A 14,925-nucleotide genomic window follows, 5' to 3' on the forward strand; every position below is an offset into this window, starting at 1 on the left:
TCTCCCCTCTATCTTTCAATCCAAAATGTCAGCTGTCCATTTCCCTCCACAGGTACTGCCTGACCCAAAAAACTCCTCCAACAGATTGTAAATACTTCAGTGACAATTCTATTAACATTAAGGTAACACATACTGCAAAATTCTGTCGGAACTCGGCAGGCTAGGCAGCCTCTGTGGAGAGGAATGAGTAGTCAAAGTTTCAGGCTTGTAAAAAAATTTTTTTAGCGTGTCGCACCATTCTTGTCTGGCGTGTGGTGTCAGGATTGGTCTCCTTTCGGATTAACGAGGTCACGATATGAACATTCCCGATTCGACCCTTTTTTTTTACGAGGCCGAGAGGCTAGCTCGACGCTCAACCCGGCACGGATGGAAAGCATGTTCAGGGTTGGCCTGATTTGGATTCGAACTCGGGAGTCTTCTTTCCGGAGTCCGGCGCTGATGCTATTGCGCCACCAGCCAGCCTAGTTTCAGGCTGAGATCCATCATCATCAGGACTGCTGAAGGGTCAACTGGTCTTTCCCCTCCATAGGTGTTGCCTGAACTGCTGAGTTTCTCCGCAGTTTGTGTTTTGCTTTGGCTTTCCAGAATCTCCAGAGTGCTTATCATGAGCATTAATGAGCAGATTTAGTTTTGTTAGATGCCACATTTTCTGATATGTATCAACAGCTTACCAATCACAGAAGTGAACAGGAAAGGGAATTGCTTAACTTTGGAAATTGCTTTGTTCTTCTTGGTGTCCATCAATATGGTGGCTAATTACATCTAAACCTCATTGTTGCCCACATCTTCTCTAAGGCCCAGTGGACAATAAAAGAAGTCTTCTCAGCCCCAAACTCTTCTTATGAGTGGCTTGGTTGTACCATTCACACATTGGTTCTTTTTTTTGAAAAAAAGACTTAATAGGAATTTTTAAAGACGCCTGATCTCATTATTGACAACATTGGCACTTCTAAACATTGACCTATTATCATAAAGCTAAGTGTAAAAATTGCTAAAATTGTTAGTCATATCAAAGCAACAAGGATTGTTTTGGATACTAATCATTAACTGATCATCTATATGTCACTAGATATACAATGGATTTCATCCCAATTCTCCCAGATTGCAGAAATATTGTGGCATTGTTGAGAGTGGCACGCAAGTGAAATCGTCTGGAAATACCATGCGAGTTGTTTTTGTAACTGACATGTCAACTTCAAATGGAGGGTTTAATGCCACATATACCTCAGAGGAGGAAGCAGGTCAGTAATAACAAACTTGTGTACCAAGCATCTAATATTTTACCATAAAAACAAAAACACGAAATGCTGGCAGAACTCAGCAGGCCAGACAGCATCTATGGGAGGAGGTAGTGACGACGTATATTATACCGTTCTTACTTTAAAAATTTAGCAGTGAGATTTTATACAAGTTATAATTCTGATTTCTCTTGATTACCTCATGTAAGGGCACCACAGCATAGAAACAGGCCTTTGGCCCATCCAATCCATGCCAAGCTGTTATCTAGCTTTGTTCCATCAACCTGCACCTGGACCATGGTGCTCCATGCCTCTGCCACCCCTGTCTATCCAATTTTGTTTTAATGCTGAAACTGAACTTGCAATTCACTGGCAGCTCATTTCACATTCACACCACCCTCTGAGTGAAGGTTCCTCTTGATATGCAAAGTGGAAAGCAAAAAATTTGCTAAATTCAGACAAAATTCTTTTGAGAAATAATTCTTGTGGTTTGCTGCCCTTCAAGATCACAACACAGTCAAAATGTTTAAAGAAATTTGTCTAAGATAGTCAATGGCATGTTGATCCTACATGATGGCATGAATTCCTCCACCAGCCTCTTTCAAACTACCAGTCACATATACCTCCATTTTTATAGGGGTACTGAATTTGTTTAATTAATATTTCATTGAGGCTTTTTTTTTTGAAAATAGGAATTGTATTTTGGAAGTGTGGAAGACATTTTAAATCATGTATTACTTCTACTTTACAATGAGTTAATTATGAAAATCATTGGTCCTGAACTTTTCATCTGACTTCTAACATTAAACAATAAAAATGAGCTGTGCTCATTGATAGCATCACCAATTGAAAATATAATGATCAAATGAAGCCTCTGAGAGGGCGAATAATCCCCCATAAATGCCAGTGCCAGTGCCAGTGCCAGTGCCAATTTCCTCATGAGCAGGCTTCCTGGCTTCAAAATGGGAAAATTTTACTTTTTTTTATGTCTTAAAACAGGGGTATAGTGATTCATTTTCTAGGCACCAGGGTGCTGTTTCTGTGCTAAGGACTAATGTTCAGATGTTAAAACAAGGTTCATGAAAAGTGGCCAGGGTGTAAGCTGGCATGTAATATTAATGATAGTTATTAAATCATCAACATTGAATCTTAAAATATACTGAATAATTTAAGATTAAAGGACTGTTTTAGAACTTAAAGCATAAGCTGAGCTCAGCATATCCTAGCACTAGTTCTTCAGATGAATTTTCCGATCTAAAACAATTTTCCCTTATCTTTTCACATTGTTTTCCTTTTCAAAATATTACCTAATTCCTTATTGAATCTTTCCTTCATTATAATAAACTTTCATAATACAACTAACTCCCAGTACATTTTCATGTGCATACGTCCTGGATGAGTTACAACTCATGATTTTCTGATATGTACAGTAAATAATATCTTCAGTCAGGCTGAGATCTAAAACTGTTGATCTAAAATTGTTACAAAGAAAACAATCCTTAAAAAAAATACCTCAGCTATTCCCCTTTGTATTTTATATCTATTGGTCAACTCTGCAGTCTTTCCAAAAAGTGTCCCTTTATTTTTCTAAGAGGTTTCTTACTCATTCAAGTTTTAACTTTATTTGGTTTTATCATTTCAGTGTGTGGAAGTACCTTAATGGACGCAAATCCTGGGTACTTAAGTTCTCCAGGGTTTGATGGTGTATCCAACTACGGAAATAACCTTAACTGTGAATGGGTCATCCAGAATTCCCGCATTGCAAATTCTTCCATTTATATAGAGTTCACCAATTTTCACATTGGACATCAGCAAACTTGCAAACAAGACTACATTGAAATCCAAATTGGTGAGAAAATGATGGCTATAGATTAATGAATGTATATATTCCTTTCAAAATATGATACCTTATCTATTGCACCACTCTGACGTTTCACAATAAAGATTTATGGTCAGGTGGTGGAAAACATGGTCTTCTTCCCATAATTAGTAGCCACATCTCAGTAAAGACAAACATTAATGATTAACTTCACTACACCTTTGGTCAATTGCAAGAAAAAAATGTATATTAAGATAAAGATCTCAGATTTTACCCGAAGCTCATGGTCTGCTCGACAGTAGAGAACCCTGCCCTCCACTGTGTTCTGAGATTTAGACTCTCTACAGCAGATAATCTTGGAAAAATACCAATAATGTTATCTCTGCAAGATCCTCCTAATTACCTGGAATCACCCAGGTTAAATTGTGAATTCTCTCAGCTAGGTTTTGTTTGCATCTCCAAACTGGATTACCCAAACGAATACTCTGTTCCCAGCTCTGTACTGGGAAGCGGTTGGTAGCTGGACAGTAGAACCAATTCAAGAATGTGCTCAAAGCTTCCTTGAAAAAGTACAACATCCTTACTGACTTCTGAGAATCTCTAGCCCATCCCTGCTCAAATTAGAGAAGGAGCATTCTGGAGGCCAGGAGAACAGAGAAGCCCTACATAAATGGCAGGAGTACATCACCTCATAAACTACTCACCCACCTGACCTGCACAATTATCACATACTCTATCATCAGTCACATCAGAACCCACTAAAACCAGAGTGGAAATAAATCATCCTTGAAGAAGTAAGATCTTTCACAGATAAGGAGGTAAAATGGAATGGCATGGCTTTGCAGCTGATGTTCTGTGGTGTTTGAGGAAACCAGTGCATCTAAGGAGCTGGTGGTGGACCTGGTGGAGGACTACAAATACCTGGGGATATGGATTGACAATAAACTGGACTGGTCAAAGAATAATGAGGCTGTCTACAAGAAGGGTCAGAGCCGTCTCTACTTCCTGAGGAGACTGAGGTCCTTTAACATCTGCCGGACAATGCTGAGGATATTCTATGAGTCTGTCATGGCCAGTGCTATCATGTTTGCTGTTGTGTGCTGGGACAGCAGGCTGAGGGAAGCAGACACCAACAGAATCAACAAACTCATTCGTAAGGCCAGTGATGTTGTGGGGATGGAACTGGACTCTCTGACAGAGGTGTCTGAAAAGAGGATGCTGTCCAAGTTGCATGCCATCTTGGACAATGGCTCCCATCCACTCCATAATGTACTGGTTAGGCACAGGAGTTCATTCAGCCAGAGACTCATTCCACTGAGATGTAACACTGAGCGTCATAGGAAGTCATTCCTGCCTGTGGTCATCAAACTTTACAACTCCTCCCTTGGAGTGTCAGACACCTTGAGCCAATAGGCTGGTCCTGGACATATTTCCACTTGGAATAATTTGCTTATTATTATTTAATTATTTATGGTTTTATTTTGCTATATTTCCACACTATTCTTGGTTGGTGTGACTGTAATGAAACCCAATTTCCCTCAGGATCAATAAAGTATGTCTGTCTGTATCTGGAAGAAACCCACGTGGTCACAGGGAGAACATATACACTCCTTACAGACAGCCCTGGAATTGACCATCCATTGCTGGGACTGTAACTGCTTTATGCTAACTGTTATGATAGGGGGTCACCAATGCATGTCTCATCTATGCATTGCTTCTACTGAACAGGAAAAGAAATGGTGGTTGTGCAAAGAAATTTGAGACCACAGTCAGTTCAAACCTGATGCACTGTTTACCTGTTTCACTTCTCCATTATTTTAATATGAACTACTGAGAAGCGTGACTGAGCTCTCATGCAGACATGAGTTTTCCTGTTCACTGTTTTTAACATATTAATTAAATTATTTTAAATAATAATAGAACAATTGTTTTTATCTTCTCTGATTATATAAATTCTGACTCTGCATTGAGACAATCTGTGAGCATTGGAACCTTCAATTTCTCTGTAATGGCACATAAGTTATAGTTCGTCTGCTGATGGAAGGTTTATAAAAATGAACTAAAATATTTGTATGACAAGCAGTTACAATGTTGTAAATTACATCAAGCAGAAATGTTCATTAGGAAATTGTCTCCATGCCTAATTAACAATATAATAAAGCTTAATACATATGAGGAAAACATTTACAAACATTTCAACATCACCTTCCTTCTACTGAATGATATTATCTGTAAATTTAAAATGGAAGATTGTGCAATCTTAATAGAAGCTCACTGCCTTTTCTATGTTCAACCATCAGGAGATTCTAATGGCGATTTAATTGCCAAGCTTTGTGGACAGACTGCTCCAAATCCACTGCTGATCCCCTTCACCCAATTATGGGTTCACTTCATATCTGATTCAAGTGGGCAAAATCTCGGTTTTATTGCCAAATATAGCTTCACGGGTCAGTATATTTACTTTAGAATTCTACCTATTACTGAGATTTTAAGAAACAGAAAATTAAAGTCTTATAATTACAATAAAGTACATTATTGAAATCAATAATTTATAGAAAATGTTTACTTGGTTATTTTGCTAAGACATATTTATAACAAATAGTCCACGTATGTTAACATTTTTGTTGATAGGGTTAGATGGGTTTAATTAATTTAATCTTTTACAGTATTATGACCAAATGAAGTAGTGAATTCTACCAGACTGCAGTGTATCTTCAGATTGTTTCAGTTGTATAACATGTAAATTCGCCAATCTAACACACAGAACACAGAAAATAGATATCTACAGATCACAGGCCCTTTGGCCCACAATGTTGTGCCAACCATGTAACCTACTTCAGAAACTGCCTAGAATTTCCCTACCGAATAGCCCCCTATTTTTCTAAGCTCCATGTACCTATCTAAGAGTCTCTTAAAAGACCCCATTGTGTCCACCTCCACCACCGTCACCAGCAGTGCATTCCATGCACCCACCACTCTGTGAAAAGCTTATCTCCGACATCTCTGTAGCTACTTCCAAGCACTTTAAAGCTATGCCCCCTCACAGTAGTCATTTCAGCCCTGGGAAAAAAGTCCTCTGGGCAATCCACACAATCAATGCCTCTCATCATCTTATATACCTCTCTCAGGTGATCTCTCTTCCTCAGTTGCTCCAAGGGGAAAAGACCTATTATGATATATCACACTCACCATTCCAGGCAACATCCTTGTAAATCACAACAGGAACATATTAAAGATATCATGTGTCAGATTTTGAATTGCAATATATCAGTCCATATTTTTGACCTGCATTCTTCCTTGGCCTACCTCTGACTGTAAGTAACATAATTTGTTTCTAATTCATTTCAGGATTGTTGGTTTCACAGGCTGAGCTAGCATTTAGTTGCCCATCCTTAACTATCATTGAGAAGATAGTGATGAACTGTCTTCTTGAAGCTCCACAGTCTTTGACGTGTGCATGTACCCACAATGCTTTCAGGGAGAGAGTTCCAGGAATTTGACCCAATGACAGTGAAGGAATGGAAATATATCTGCAAGTCAGGATAGCGTGTGGCTTGGAAGGCAACTTCTTGGTGCTGCTGTTCCCTCACCTTTGTTGCCCTTGTCTTTCTAGCTAGGTTTCCAACTCTATGACCAAACCTAGGACAAAGTTGGGAAAGTACTGTCGAAGGAGTCTAGCTGAGTTGCACTGCACTCTGTAGATGGTACAAACTGCAGCTACTATGTATGGGTATGGTTATGGAAGGGGTGCTTAGGAAGCAAGTACTGTGCCTTGTATAATGTCAAGCTTCTTGAATATTACTGAAACTTCACGCATTCAGACAAGTGGAGAGTATCCAACATGCTCCTAACTTAAGCATTGAGGATAATGGGCAGGATTTGGAAAGTTAGTAGATGAGTTAGTGACCACAGAATTCCTAGATTCTGACCACATGGCTACAATAGTTACAGTTTCTGGTCAATAACAATCCCAAGAGTATTGATAGTGGGATATTCAGTGATGGTGTTGACAGCAGGATTTTCTTGTTGGATATTGTCCTTGTGTAGCAGCAATGTTACTGGCCACCTATCAGCCCAGGCTGGTCTGCAGCATTTGAGTGTGAACTGCTTCATTTCCTAATGTGAGTGGTGTTGAATATGGAGCAATTATCTGCAACTTCTAATCTTACAATTGAAGGAAGATCATTGATGAAGCAGCTGAAGATGGTTAATCCTAGAATACAGCACTGAGGAACTCCTACAGGGATGTACTCTAGTTGAAATAACCGATCACCAACCACCACACCATCTTCCTTTGTGCTATGCATGTAAATAGCTTTGTAAATTAACCAGTAAATGGCTTTTCCCTTGATTCCCATTGACTCCCATTTACATGGCACTCCTTGATGCCATACTTGATCAAATGCTGATTTGATATCAAGGGCAGTTACTCTCAGTTCATCTCTTCAGTTCAACTCTTTTATCCATATGTGGATCAAGACTGTAACAAGATAAGGAACACTGTTACTTCGGCAGGAACCAAACTGCAAGCAGGTCGTTGCTAAGCAAGTACATTTGAAGGCACCACCCACCAATTATGCCTTCCATTACTTGGCTGATGACTATTGATGTGGTAATGGCCAGGTTGTAATGGATATGCTTCTTGTGGACAGGATATGCCTGGGCAGTTCCCAAGTCAAGAAAATTTCTAATCAAAATATTCTTCTCCAAAATTTATAACCTCATCATGATATTTAAATTATCACAGAAGCGTACTCATTTAAATGCTTAATACAGGAATATTTGTGTTAAATGATAAATAGAGAGAGCTGCATAGTTCAAACATGTTTTTAATTTACCTCTGGTAAATGAGCTTGTTTCATAAAGCTTTTGTTTGAAGTGATGGAAGGGCCTAAATTAGTCAAAAGCCATAATTTCTTAGAAAAAGTTAATAGATGACCCAATAAGCAGCAAACTTTCTTTAGCAAAACAAAGCAGAAAGTTTAGGCCCAAACTGTTAACTGTTTACTCTTTTCCATAGATGCTGCCTGACCTACTGATTTCCTCCAGCATGTTGTGTTTGTTGCTGCAAATGATTTTTGTTTTGTTGTTTCTAATTGCAATTAATTTGCAAATAATTTACTAGTATGTTTTTTGCTGTTCCAGTTCTGGGACATTTATATGGGGTTAAGAAAGTAGAGAATGATTTACTGTGCCATGATGAGGCTGATTATTTATCTTTAAGATATTTCTTACGTTTCACTTACTCTTTCTGGAAATGTTCCTTTTGTTTGGAATAATTCATGTCATTTCTGTCACAGTGGTATTTTATATGAGTAACCCAATGATTTATTTTTGACATGAGTTCAACAATATTTACAGAATCATAGAACTCTCACTTCAGAAGAAAACCAAGTTTCCTTTGCACGTGTTTAGTACCGACTGTTCATCAGAATTTTGTTATGTAATCCTATTTTCTTGCCATCTTCTCGATATCCTGTAATATTCTATCCTCAATCTAATTTATATAACTCATTCAATTTCCCCCTTGGATGACATAATTGACAGCTTACATAGGCATGGATGATAAAGCAGTTCCTAATAATTTAAGATATTTTCATTTTCATTTGTGCCTCTTTAATATATTTAATTATATTCCTTTAGAATGTGGTGGCATTCAGAAAGGGGAAAATGGATTCATTTCGAGTCCCAACTTCCCATCACCATACAGTCCTTTGACCCACTGCGCGTGGATGCTGGAAGCTCCAGAAGGGCAAACCATAAATGTGAGTCTAATTTAGAAATGAACAAATGTGCAGACAGTGTCGTCAGCAGTTAACCGGAAAAAATGCTATTGGTTGGTACAGCATATATTGGGTGAAGGTATTATTTCATTTTATTTGTACAGGCAGTTGTCCATAGATAGGTATCTAACGTCTATATATGTATGCTAAATGAGGCTGTGTCATGCCTCTGAAGCACTGCAGTAATTTTGGAAAACTGCATTTTAACAATAATTTTTGTTATTCCAACCTCCTTCAGGAATTCTATGAATTTCTGAATAAGGTTAGAATAACAAAGATAATTAAATTTGGCCTCAGAAAATTATCTTGTTTTAGGTGCAGCTGGGAGATTAATACAACCTCTCTGCAAAACAGAGCAAAACAGAGCAACTAAAAGACATACCATGACAGGTTTTCCTCTTCACGTTCTCACTTGAATATGAGTGCAGGATATTGCCCAGATTTTCCCTTCCCCTTACCAAGGAGGTAGAAAAGGAAGCCCGCCCCGCATACATGTTATAAAGGTATCCAGTATGATCTACTCTGAGTATCTGAAAAGCAGTGTCATGGAAGATTTTCTCGAACAAGTTTTGTATTAACTGTGTTTTTCCACTCACAGCTGAACTTCAGTTACTTCAACTTGACATGCAACAGGGACTCTTTTACAATCTTGAACGGTGGTTCCTTCAACTCCCCAATCATAGGCCATTATTGTGGCACCATTCCAGCTGAAGCAATTAAATCTGGCTCAAACAAGCTATTCATCATCTTTAATTCTAACTACAGCATGCAACATGGCAGTTTCTTCGCTACCTGGAAGTCTGATTCACTAGGTAAGAGGAACAATTGTGGTAAAAATAGTTAAAATTTTGGAATTCTACTACAAAGTGTATATCAGCTCTGTCCAGTTTACAATAATTGAGAGGAGCAGCTCTGGCTCCTCTAGAAAACCCTAAATACTTGCTACAGTATTCAATAATCTTAAGTTATTTATCATTCTACTTTTTCTTTTAATGATGTAAAATGACATGTCAAGCCTAATGGAAGAGAGTTCTTTGTTGAAACTAAGATGGATATCAAGCACTTTTTGCAAGTACTTAACTAACTTCTGAGAATAGAATGCAGATGAAATAACCCAGTGAACAAGGAACAATCCATCTGAAGTGCATTGGCACTAAGTGGTGTACTGCACTGTTTCAACACATTGCGCACGTTAGTGACATCTGGATAAGCTCCTGACTCAACTTAATCATCAAAACATTGAGATTTGTAAGTTGTAACAATGTAACTTGTAGCATCTGCAAAATTAATGGAGAAGTTGCTCATGTGCTGGGTCTTACCTGGCAAAGGATGATTGTGTGAATTCCCCCACCATAAATTATGCAAATTTCTTCCAATTCTGCACTGCAAAGCCATACATATTCCATGGGTACTATTTGGACAGAGAATAGCCTTGAGGAGAAGGAAACTGGAAATCCATGAGCCAGTCCTTTTCAGAGGACCAAAGGTGGAGAAGGTCGGGAACTTTAAGTTCCTTGGTATTACTTTGGAGGACCTGCCCTGCGCCTGGCATTTAAATGCAATTACGAAAAAAGCTCGACAGCTCCTCTACTTTCTTAGGAGCTTGTGAAGGTTTGGCATGACATCTGAAGCTTATTTATTTATTCATTTAGTATCTGAAGCTTATTTATTTATTCATTTAGTATTTGCACAATTGTCTTTTGCACACTGGTTTGCCTGCCCTGTTGGGTGTGGTCTTTCATTGATTCTATTATGGTTGGTGAATTTACTGAGTTTACCTGCAAGTAAACAAATCTCAGGGTTGTGTTCGGTGACATATACAATATATATTTTGATAATAAATTTACTTTAAACTTTGAAGTTGCTTATAGATATACAGTACAGGAATTAATAATCCAGACTATTAACTATCTCCCTTAAATGTCACCATTTAAAAAAAAATTCAGATTCCTAGCTCATGTAAGATTTTGCTTTATAACTTATCAGTCACCTTACAGGCTTTTGAGCCTTGGCAGTCCTAAATATGACTATATTTCCTTTCTTTTAGGTTGTGGTGGCTTTGTTCATGCAGAGACTGGCTCTTTCAAATCACCAAACTGGCCACAGAGATTTCCTGATAATAGTGAATGTACATGGAAGATTACAGGTCAAGAGAGCAATCACCTTGAGATTACTTTTGATGAGAATTTCCAGATTCCAGACAGCACAAATATCTGTGAGGCCAGCTATGTGAAGGTTGGTGCTTTGTAATAAAAAAGTAGTTTCCAGGCTGTAAAGAGTCAAAATAAGTTCAAGGCTCCCACACCATATGTTCAGGACTTCAACGCAGCACCTTGTGCTGTGAAATCTAATGAAGGTACAGTACATACGATCTGGAATCTACTGCTGGTTGATCTGAGTTAATTAACTTAAGTGTTGCAATCATCATCTTTTTCTTAGGCAGTTCCTCTCTCTACTAATGATGAATCTGCTTCCACTCCAGTTTTCTGAGTTCTGGTCAATGAACTGCAGACCTTTCCACAGATGGAGCTGGAGCTGCATGAAGATGAGGGTGGGTGGATAGTTTCAGAGCTGGGGTCCTCATTCTGCTACCTACTCAGGGTTTCAGTACGTACACAGTGCTAGAGGTTTTCCATACCATCCTGACTGTCACTCCTCTGCTTTCAGCAGTCAAGGACCAGAGATTCTGAGAAAGGTGTTGCACTTCTTCAAGGCAGCTTTGAGCATGTCCCTTGAAGATTTTTCTCTGTCTACATGCTCCTCTTTTCCCATGACAAAGTCTGATGCAGCTTGCCCAACAAAGCTAAATGAGTGAAATTAGAATTTCACGGCTGGGAATTTTAGTCTGGGAGATGACATTGATATTAGTTTCCTTATCCTTCTGGTGAACTTGGAGAAACTTAAGATATTTTTCCAGTGCCTTGAGATGCCTGCTGTAGGTAGACTAAGTCTCAGATACATAGCAGGTCAGGGATCACTGATGCTCATTAAATCACGAGTTTTGGACTAGGTCTGAGGTACTGGCCTTCAAATATCCATTTCCCCAGTCATCCAGAGGTTGTGCTGCTATTTTGAAGACATGGATAAGATTCAAATTAATGTCTTCACTCGCTGAAATTTTGCTTACATTTCCCAGAGGCAGCGTAATACAGTAGGGGCATGGTAAAATATCTTTGTCTTGCAAACATTGTTGCAAGTGCATCCTCTAGCAAGCTTCAGTGACTGAGTCAGCAATGACTTGAAGCTCAGCCCTGGACATATACAATGTAAATGTCACCTTCATATGGCAGCTTGACTGCGGACACTTGGGTTACCTCTAAAACGTCATCACCATATGTCAGACATTTCTCGTGAGTTATATGGGAAATTTGTTGGAAGTGAGGTGCAATAATGTAGCAAGTAAAACGGAGAAAATTGCCGAGGTAACAATGTGGATTTCCTTAACACTAATCTTTTCAGAGATTGGTTCTGTAGTGGAACTGTTAGTTAATATTGTGGCCTGCATGCTGTCACAGAGCAAACGCAACAAGCCGGGCATAACTTTTTGAAGCAGTCAAATTTGAGGCAGGCTTTCTGCAGTCTTTCTAGACAGATGGAGTCAAAGGGCTTTAATGGGATCGAAGAAGACCATACATAGTAGCCTGTGCTGCATCCTGCAATTTCCTTGGGTCTAGTGAGCCTCCAGAAAGACAGAGAGTTGCTCTTGATCACTGGGAGGGTGGCATTCAGCAAGAGTCAGGTGATGCTGGGGGTTATCACAGTCAGATCTGTTTCCTTCCTTTAAATTGTCACAATTACAACATCTCTGAGGTCAATCAATCAATCATCAGTGACGCAACTTTGAATTTTTGATTGGAGCTTTTCACTCCCAAGTGTTAGGAGAGCAGACAAGGCTTACCAGATCGCTGTGGGATGAAGGCAAGTCACTCATGTTAAAGACAGAGTTGAATTATTCCCTCGTGCAGGCGAAATCTGTTCCTCGATCCATGTTGGATTTATCTACTATTCTTAGCAGGGTGGAGCCTTGGGTGCCACAGATTGGTTTGATACCACTGAGGAACCCATCCTTGTCGTTGATACCATGCTGATTAGCCAGCAGAAGATATCATTCTTAATGGGATATGGGGAAAGGAAGGAAATGGATACTTAAGTGGATGATCAGCTATGATCATATCAAATGTCGAAGCAGGTCCTTAGGGCCCATTGGCCTGTTCTTACCCTATTATCCATCTTGGCATGTAAAATATCGGGCAGCTCCTAGCAGCATTACTGACACAAAAAGAATAAATGTTTTTCTTAATTTCAAGTGTCGAGGATCACTTTGAGGAGGAAACCTCATCTAGGGTTTTTAATCATCAGGAAAGCAGGAGGATGTTATTATTTGCCAACCATTCTAACGTTACCTTTCAATGAAGGAGAACCACAGCAAAGTGGAACAGGAATTATAATCAGGAAATCTTAATTTTAAATTTAATTCAGATGCAATTTTAGCTACCGCCTATGTTCCAGAACATTTGATAAGACAACTACAGAAATATTTTGAAATATTTCTAATTGCATTCCAGATTATATCCACAGAAACAATAGTATTGTCTAATAATTCATCCTGAATAAATACCAAATAAATACCTCAGTTGTCACTCACAGTCTCAGATGTTTGTTTTAGGAATAGCTATAAAGTCAGTCATTCACAAAATAATTTACATAAACACATTAGAATTTATATAAGGAAGAAATAAAGAGCTGACATATATATCATGTACTTATGCAGTGCATCAGGATAAGACATTTTACAACCGATAAGATAATTTAGAAGTCAGTTGATGTTGTGCTGATAGTGTTTATCTCACTTTTTCCGAGAGTTCCACTAACCTTCTGATGAAATTCTGGGATAATAATTTAAAGGACACAATTCTCATAGAAATTTGACTCTAGAACTGTCTGTTAGATAGAAGTTAAGAAACAGAGTAAATCAACAAACCCCTCTGATCAATGTTGCAATTAAATGCTGTAATAGTATTCACTAGCAGCCTTGAGCCATACAAAACTTTGCTGCCCTATTATAAATGGCAGTAAGGCTGCTTTAAAAAAAAAGCATAGGACTCTCTTATTTGCTGAGATTTTCTTATCCTTTATGACAAGAACATTATTTATGATGAGACATTTGAGACAAACTATTAACTCCCTTCCTTGCTGACTTAAAGGTTGCAGAAAGTCTTATTTCATAAACCTAAGCTGCAAGACATTTTTATCGTAAATCTATTTCTCTCCCTCCCTCCCTCCCTCTCTCCCTCACTCTCACACTCCTCTCTCCCTCCCTCCCTCTCTCCCTCGCTCTCACATTCCCCTCTCCCTCCCTCTCCTTCTTCCCCCCAACTCTCTCCTTGTAAAAAGCAGAGTAAACAACAAAATGTGTTGATAGAATTTCTTAATCTCAAAGCTGTAACTTTATTAGATAAGCAAAAAAAAGTTGCTTACTGTTGTTCCATGAGGCACTGATTTAAAATGTATTACATGTAGCATGAGGATCTTGTGTAGAAATCAGGCCATCAAACAGGAAAGCTGAGAACAATGTATCCATGGCTTCTTCACCATGAGTCTGTAATTTACACAAAACATTGACAATGCCAAGTATAACATACAGTATGTTAATATTTCCTGAAATGCCTGTACTCGTAAAAGTGTTTAGAACTGAATTGCCAAACAGAAACAAAGATAGCTTGGATCAGAAGTTATTTTTCTTCTACAAGTATCTTTAATATGTAGCTGTTTTGATTGCAAACAAATAATAATACTGAGTAAAGCAGCCTCTAGTGCCTCATCCAAAGAAGACTAAATTTAGTAAGTGATATTTTGAATTAGTACTAATGTTAAACTGTTTAAACAATGCTCACTAAAACCAAAGGCGAGCTTTATTATATCAGCTTATCAATTTTGGAAGTGGATAATACTGTTTATGTCACAAAGACAAATCTACACAGCTAAGAATTTTTCACATGGTTAATGTATATTTAAAAAAAAACAAGCATATTTTACAGATCAGCACTTAAGTAATGTCTTGCCATGGGAACAGAATATTACTGCA

The 14,925-nt window shown here is 38.4% G+C and overlaps 1 protein-coding gene across 1 annotated transcript in view; it reads left to right on the forward strand.

Moving 5' to 3' along the window:
- The window catches only part of cubn (cubilin (intrinsic factor-cobalamin receptor)), a 359,402-nt gene that overhangs the window by 229,989 nt on the left and 114,488 nt on the right, over positions 1-14,925 (forward strand). Inside the window, exons 44-49 of the mRNA XM_059971453.1 lie at positions 1,070-1,241; positions 2,881-3,087; positions 5,358-5,504; positions 8,701-8,822; positions 9,439-9,652; positions 10,888-11,075. Of these exons, the coding sequence (XP_059827436.1) occupies positions 1,070-1,241; positions 2,881-3,087; positions 5,358-5,504; positions 8,701-8,822; positions 9,439-9,652; positions 10,888-11,075 (1,050 nt within the window). The remainder of the gene's footprint in view (positions 1-1,069; positions 1,242-2,880; positions 3,088-5,357; positions 5,505-8,700; positions 8,823-9,438; positions 9,653-10,887; positions 11,076-14,925) is intronic.

Source organism: Hypanus sabinus, chromosome 6, assembly GCF_030144855.1.
Source record: "Hypanus sabinus isolate sHypSab1 chromosome 6, sHypSab1.hap1, whole genome shotgun sequence".
NCBI lineage: Eukaryota > Metazoa > Chordata > Chondrichthyes > Myliobatiformes > Dasyatidae > Hypanus > Hypanus sabinus.